Source organism: Anneissia japonica, unplaced genomic scaffold (assembly GCF_011630105.1).
Source record: "Anneissia japonica isolate Jap-2015-1 unplaced genomic scaffold, ASM1163010v1 scaffold287727_len1644234_cov201, whole genome shotgun sequence".
NCBI lineage: Eukaryota > Metazoa > Echinodermata > Crinoidea > Comatulida > Comatulidae > Anneissia > Anneissia japonica.
The window spans coordinates 1,334,143-1,341,528 of NW_022713615.1; the positions used below are offsets into that span (position 1 = coordinate 1,334,143).

General features: G+C 35.6%; 1 protein-coding gene across 1 annotated transcript; it reads right to left on the reverse strand.

The window, feature by feature from the left end:
• Positions 1–1,556: 1,556 nt before the first annotated feature.
• LOC117108613 (transcription initiation factor TFIID subunit 1-like) lies at positions 1,557–7,380 on the reverse strand. The gene is made up of 9 exons (XM_033250691.1): positions 7,259–7,380; positions 6,819–6,938; positions 6,181–6,354; positions 5,752–5,925; positions 3,976–4,117; positions 3,320–3,436; positions 2,788–2,865; positions 2,130–2,279; positions 1,557–1,690 (listed from the first exon to the last, which is right to left on the reverse strand). Exons 2-6 carry the CDS (start codon positions 6,834–6,836, stop codon positions 3,399–3,401), a joined length of 546 nt encoding a protein of 181 aa, XP_033106582.1. The 5' UTR covers positions 6,837–6,938; positions 7,259–7,380; the 3' UTR covers positions 1,557–1,690; positions 2,130–2,279; positions 2,788–2,865; positions 3,320–3,398.
• Between the last annotated feature and the right edge of the window lie 6 nt (positions 7,381–7,386).

A 7,386-nucleotide genomic window follows, 5' to 3' on the forward strand; every position in this document is an offset into this window, starting at 1 on the left:
ATACCTATTGAAACAGTTGACGATAATGATGATGATGATGATGATAATGATGAAGATTACGAATTAAAGGAGATTAACAAACACAATAAGGTGTATTCTATTCTAAAGCTAATCAACTATAGGATAGAAAAGATGTTTTTAATATTTTGCTACTTTGTTCAGGTTTATTGGGGACACATCACAAATACATTTTTTTTAAATACCATATTCATCAGGGAGACTCTTCCAAATTAACCCAAAAGGTCAGTTGACAATCAGGGGCCCTCCTAAATAAGATGTTTTAAGTCTCATTATGAGGCTTAGATGGAGGAGATATTTTTCAGTTGTACAATCACAGGATTTGAACCCAGGTCCCTGGCATTGAAAGGAAAGAAATTAATATCATTTCTTACCTGTTCTCTTGAAGTCTGCACATAGTTTTAACCTTTTTCTGATGCTACTTTCAGAATGTGTTGGAAAGGCTTTCTTAATGTCCTCCATCTTAATTCGCTTGATCTTGTCTTTGCTCTTGTAAAATAATCGATGTATAAAAACCTAAAAACAAAAAGAAAAGGGAACAGTTTAAACAGAGGAAACTACTCATGCTGTCTCTTATACACATCTAGATGTGTATAAGAGACAGATCAGGAACTCTCCCTCATTAAACTAATCAATCAGCGTCGCCAAAGGAGTCAGGAATAACGTGTAGCGATTGTATGGAAACCAGACTTTACCTGAGCACCCAATCAGTAAATGTAATCTAATAATTTTTTTAAATATTCATGGGTCCTCTTAAATAAATGAAATAATGTGATGCATTTTGATAAGTGTCTTTATGAGGCTTAGGGAGTGGTGTTGTTTTTAGTCATATGAAAAAGTCCTGCTGTTACAGGATTTGAACCCAGGACCCTGGGATTTGAAGGTAAGCATCTTAACCACTAAGATTTTCAACTCAACTCCAATGCTGGAAATTAAGGTGATAAGCACTAGTTGTATATTACCTCATCATCAATCTTTGCATTATCGTCTTCTGGAGCAAAGAATGATTTCCCACCATAACCAGCATCCTAAAAAACATATGATTGGATATGAGTTACTAACTGGTCAACAAGAGATCTACAGTTCAAAAAACTATTGATAGACAAACAAAACTAACATTCATTTTAAGTGGAATGACTCAAGTCTACAGTATTGAAGAATAAGAGAATGTTTAATAAGTCAAACAAATATATGAATGTAGACGTTTGATATGTCCAAAAGAATGGCAACAATTGTGTTGTTGAATGTGTTGTTGTCATGTTGAAGTTGTGCTGCTTGTGGATTTGTGTTTTTTCTTAAGCTCTGTCAGGAGAAACATGCCCTTATTTAGTCATGACATGCCTATATATGGTCATGATGTGATGTCATCATGACCATATTTAGGCATTTCACATGTTTTTGTGAAATTATATTTGATTGTCTGAACAGGGCTTTTTATTACTAACCTTTAACCTCTGCTCTGCAGCCAACATAGAATAATAAGCACTGCACTGCTCTGGGGTCACCACTGATCCTGTCTCTTATACACATCTTTGTTGAACAGGCCTGGCCCTGTGGACACTATGGACACCTTGGCTTGCTTGCTTGTCTGCCTGTCTACGTCTGGCTGCAAATATGTCTTGGGTGTCATCGTAGTATACACGTCTGTAGTTCAAGTACTTCTCCTTCTGAGCTTAAATCAATGATGAGTAGTAAGATAGTAAGCATGTACAATAACATATCCTCTACAAACAGTAAATCATAATCAAGACATTAATATAATAACAATACTAATATTCAATAATAATTATATGTTATAACATTTATTTTTTTCATAACAATTACATAATGATAATCATAACACTAATAATCACCATCACCACCAATTACCCTAAATGAAATTCTGATAAATACGTATTCTGCAGGAGCAGTATGGTCCATCTGCAGGGACAGGGTATGTCATGGGTTCGGTGTACCACGTCAGCATTCTTTAGTTCACATGCTGACACATGTACAATGGGTTCAATGTGTCCTTTCTGATCAACCCCACATTTTCCACCCCAAAATGGGCCTAACCAGTGCGATATAAATTCCTTCAGGTTGTAATACACAAAAATAATAACCTAGCATACCTTCTGTTTAGTTGGTTTATTTAGAACCTTGACATAGGAAAATCTTTCTCCGCATCCTGTGGGATCAGCTGTTCCCATCACCTGCAGGAGACACTTGCCCTTCATGGCAGATATGAACGCACGTGTTGTGTTCCATGGTGCTGTTTTCACCTGGAAACATTTGGGAAAAACACAACCAAAATCATTGTTATTGAGGGACAGTCTTGAAATCAAAATACACATACGTTAAGCTTGGTTTCCATAGAATTGCTACACATTCGCTACAGCGTTTTCACTGCAAGCATTGTACTGCGTAGCTGGCCCCGACGCAATCAGGAACTCTCCCTCATTAAACTAATCAATCAGCGTCGCCAAAGGAGTCGGGAATAATGTGTAGCGATTGTATGGAAACCAGACTTTACCTGAGCACCCAATCAGTAAATGTAATCTAATAATTTTTTTAAATATTCATAAATAAATGAAATAATGTGATGCATTTTGATAAGTGTCTTTATGAGGCTTAGGGAGTGGTGTTGTTTTTAGTCAAATGAAAAAGTCCTGCTGTTACAGGATTTGAACCCAGGACCCTGGCATTTGAAGGTAAGCATCTTAACCACTAAGATTTTCAACTCAACTCCAATGATGGACATTAAGGTGATAAGCACTAGTTGTATATTACCTCATCATCAATCTTTGCATTATCGTCTTCATTATCGTCTTCTGGAGCAAAGAATTATTTCTCACCGTATCCAGCATCCTAAAAAACATATGATTGGATATGAGTTATACTAACTGGTGAACAAGAGATCTACAGTTTGAAAAACTATTGATAGACAAACAAAACTAACATTAATTTTAAATGGAATGCATTCTATACAAATGACTCAAGTCTACAATATTGAAGATAATGTCTAATAAGTCAAACAAATATATGAATTTAGATGTTGGGATGTGTCCAATAGAATGGCAACAATTGTGTTGTTGAATGTGTTGTTGTCATGTTGAAGTTGTGCTGCTTGTGGAGTTGTGTTTTTTCTTAACCTGTCCAGAAAAATATGTTCTTATTTAGTCATGACGTGCCTACATATGGTCATGATGTGACGTCATCATGACCTTATTTAGGCGTTTCACATGTTTTTGTGAAATTATAATATTATTATTATTATTATTATTATTATTTGATTGCCTGTATAGGGCTTTTTATTACTAACCTTTAACCTCTGCTCTGCAGCCAACATAGAATAATAAGCACTGCACTGCTCTGGGGTCACCACTGATCCCATCTCTTCCTCAGTTGGAAGTCAAAACCCACCAATTGGAATCCATTCCTAGTAATGATATGCAAAATTTATAGATAAAATTTTCTGTGTTTAATTATGTTTAGACTGAGTACACACGAGAGAGACACAATTACAGAAGGATATTCACGATAAAAATTATTCCCACTCATGTTGGAAGTGATCCTGGATACCTATTGAAACAGTTGATGATAATGATGATGATAATGATGAAGATTACAAATTAAAGGAGATTAATGAGCACAATAAGGTGTATTCTAATCTAAAACTAATCAAATATAGGATAGAAAAGATGTTTTTTAATATTTTGCTACTTTGTTAGGTTTATTGGGGACACATCACAAATACATTTTTTTTAAATACCATATTCATCAGGGTGACTCTTCCAAATTAACCCAAAAGGTCAGTTGACAATCAGGGGCCCTCCTAAATAAGATGTTTTAAGTCTCATTATGAGGCTTAGATGGAGGAGATATTTTTCAGTTGTAAGAAAAAAAATCCTGTACAGTCACAGGATTTGAACCCAGGACCCTGGCATTGGAAGGAAAGAAATTAATATCATTTCTTACCTGTTCTCTTGAAGTCTGCACATAGTTTTAACCTTTTTCTGATGCTACTTTCAGAATGTGTTGGAAAGGCTTTCTTAATGTCCTCCATCTTAATTCGCTTGATCTTGTCTTTGCTCTTGTAAAATAATCGATGTATAAAAACCTAAAAACAAAAAGAAAAGGGAACAGTTTAAACAGAGGAAACTACTCATGGTGCTGCTGTCACTGAACACTGAATACAGAGTTAAAAGATAAGCTTCTGTACTCTTTCACCTTTAAATATCTTTGTTGTTTGTCCTTTTAATGTTACTTTATCTACCAAGCATAAACAATTTCTGTTTATTTTATATATAGACACATAATAGTTAAGGAATCTTAAATCAATTATGTAAATCTAAACAGCAGTAACACGGAAACAAGATACTCCAACCTAAATTGCTTCTGGCTAAATTCTGATAACAAAAATAGAAATGGTATAATTAAGATCTGTCCAGACTATCAAATTTTATTTGACAAAAACATGACATCATCACATCATGAACATATATAGGCACATCATGACCATATATGGGCACATCCTGACTATATATAGGCACATCATGACTATATATGGGCACATCATGACTATGTATGGCATACAACAGTTTATTTGTCAAAGAAAATTTGAAAGTGTGGACAGATCTTAAGAGTGAAAAAAGAATGAGGATGCTATTTGATAGTGTGGACAGAACTTACCTGTAGAAAGTCTCTTGATTATTAGCTTTCATCATGACTATATATAGGCACATCATGACTATATATGGGCACATCATGACTAATTATAATAAAAAAATTATAATAACCTTCATAATTATATACTATTCTACATTTTCACTAGTGTAAAAACAGTATGCTAGAAGCGAGAGGGTAGACAAGTTTGTACACTTTTACACTTTTACATATGTTAAATAATGGTAAAATAAAAAAATGTAACCATGGATATAATATTCATTTTTAATCAACCAAATACATTGCTTTAGTTGACTTTACAAAAAAATAGAGAATGGTTTTGCAAAATCAACATTTTTTTTGTACGCTTTTAGAGGGGATGGAGTGGGGTAAGAAAAAGAGTACAGTACTGTTTGTACACTTGTTGAAAAATCTTTATCTCATTAACCGTTTCCAAGTTTTATGTCAAACCCCATTCATTATTTATTTAGTCATACAGACCAAGAACTGCAAATGACTTTATAAAAGTGGTCCATATATAATGTAAGTGTCCCTATGAGGCTAAAGCAAGGGATTTTTTTATTGTGATGAATTGGATTGGATTGGATTGGATTTATTCAGTGTAAACACCAAGGATAGCTCACGAAAGTCTAGAAGAAGACTTATGATGATGTGGTGATTGGACAGTACACCGGGAGACAATCCCCTACTCTTTTCTGAAGAGTGTACTACGTTCTTTAACGTGCACATAGGCCATAAATGCACACGGGACAAACGGCTTAAACGTCTCATCCGAAAGATGGTGCGATATTGTAAACTTGTATTTCAGCCTTCTAGCTGAAACACAAAGAGAGGCAGCGATGGGAATTGAACTGGGGACCTAGAGATCTCCACGGTTCAGCGCAAACACAGTGGCTACTACCAGATTAGCCAACTGAGCTAAGCTGCTCTCTCAAATACAGACACTCCAAATGATTCGAACCTACGACCCAAGAATTGAAAAGCAGGCACCCTGTTACAGTGTCACTCTATTTGAGTAAGCATTCAAACATTTACTTTGTGAACATGTTAAACAAACTGAAAACTCACCCTTTTATAATAGTTTAAAAGCCTAGTTGCCATGCCAACTTGTAAAAGCTGCGGAGGATACTCCTCGCAATACTCTGTGAGAATGATGTCACCGTCCATACCTGTCAGATCTTCCGGTTTGTGCATGTAAAACATACTGCCCCCTCCTGATGCAACTCGCTCTTGTTCCCTTTGCTAGATACATATAATATACAGAGGTTTTTTCAAATTTCATAAATTTATTTAAAAGAAAATATATATCACATGGTATCTTAATCATTGGCACCGCTGTGTCAACGGTTATTGAAGAACACACAACCCCCTACAGATGTAATAATTGCAAGAAAAATTATAACCTCCATTAGAATATAAAAAAAAAAAAAATCTGACATTAAAATATATTATAAGTAATAGCAATAGTTAAAGAAAACATGATACAAATAAACTTACCTTGGCCTTAAGTTTGATTCTCCTTGCCAATGGCCAGACTTCATGGTGTCCAGGGTTTGCTAGAGGACCATGCGAGAACTTCTTCAAAATAGGCCGATGGAAATGACGGAGCTTAAATGGTCCAAGATGTGTTGGAAAGAAAGGCTGTCTCAACTCAACAGCTGGAGTTGAATGCTTCATTTAAAAAAAAAAAAAAAATAATCATTTAGTTTTCACACAAGAAATATTTATAAAAGGGGAAAAAACAATAAATATTGATGTTTACATAAAAAAGTAATTACTGATCACATGATGCAATGCTCTAAACCAAATCCCTTTATGAGGATAGGTGAGTGGAGTTGTTTTACTTGTGATAGCCAACTGGTGTTTTAGGATTTGGTGCCAGGAGCCTAAATTATAAAGCAAACAACTTAACCATCTTAATGTAAAAATAAAAAAATGCTTATAAATCAGGTCAATGCAATGCCTTCAGCTGATTGTCAGTAGCAGTATAAACAGATTGACATAAAAAACAACCCATTACGTGAGCGTCGTGGCACTGCATTCTCCATAGAATCGTGTCGGCCGACGACCGTCGTGCGCATAAGTGCCCAGCTTAGGAAATTTTTAATAGAGAGCATGATGGAAGGTTCTTTTACCTGTAGGTTTCCTGCCATGCTGACTCTCAGCTTATTCTCACCAATGTTCTTGGGGTAATAGTACTCATCATTTGAAATATTGTACGGATCTGTTCCCTCATCATCTTCAATTGGGTCATCCTAAAGGAGCAACGAAAATCACCATAATCGGTGCAGAAATATATCAGTAGGGGTCATGCAACGTGTGAAACACCAATGGGGAGGGGGAAATTTCTATAAAGTTGATTGTTAAATAAGATATGCATACACAAATTACAACTTTCATAGATGCATCATGCAGCACTTTCAATACAACTGTCTTTTCTCTCTCTCTCTCTATTCTTTGTTTAGTGGGGAGGGGTTGGGAGTGTCTGGCTCCCCCCGCCCCAACCAGGACCTTTTCCCGTTTATAACATATTATATACATTCAAATGTCTCTGAAAAAAAAGTTTTTGGCATACTTCGTCATCGTCATCTCTGGTGACTCCAGCTTTCTTGAGCAGCACTTGGGATCGTCTTGGTTCCTTCTTCTCCTTAGTTGGGGAAAGGGTTTGATTAGGGTTCTTATCCTTTGGGATACCCAGCAAGA

What these genes read in the sequence shown, in the direction of transcription:
- LOC117108613 (XM_033250691.1), bottom strand. An exon ending in GAATCAAACTTAAGGCCAAG is followed by an intron (nt 5,926 to 6,180) that starts GTAAGTTTATTT and finishes ATATGTATCTAG; the next exon opens with CAAAGGGAACAAGAGCGAGT. An exon ending in TTTTAAACTATTATAAAAGG is followed by an intron (nt 4,118 to 5,751) that starts GTGAGTTTTCAG and finishes TTTTGTTTTTAG; the next exon opens with GTTTTTATACATCGATTATT.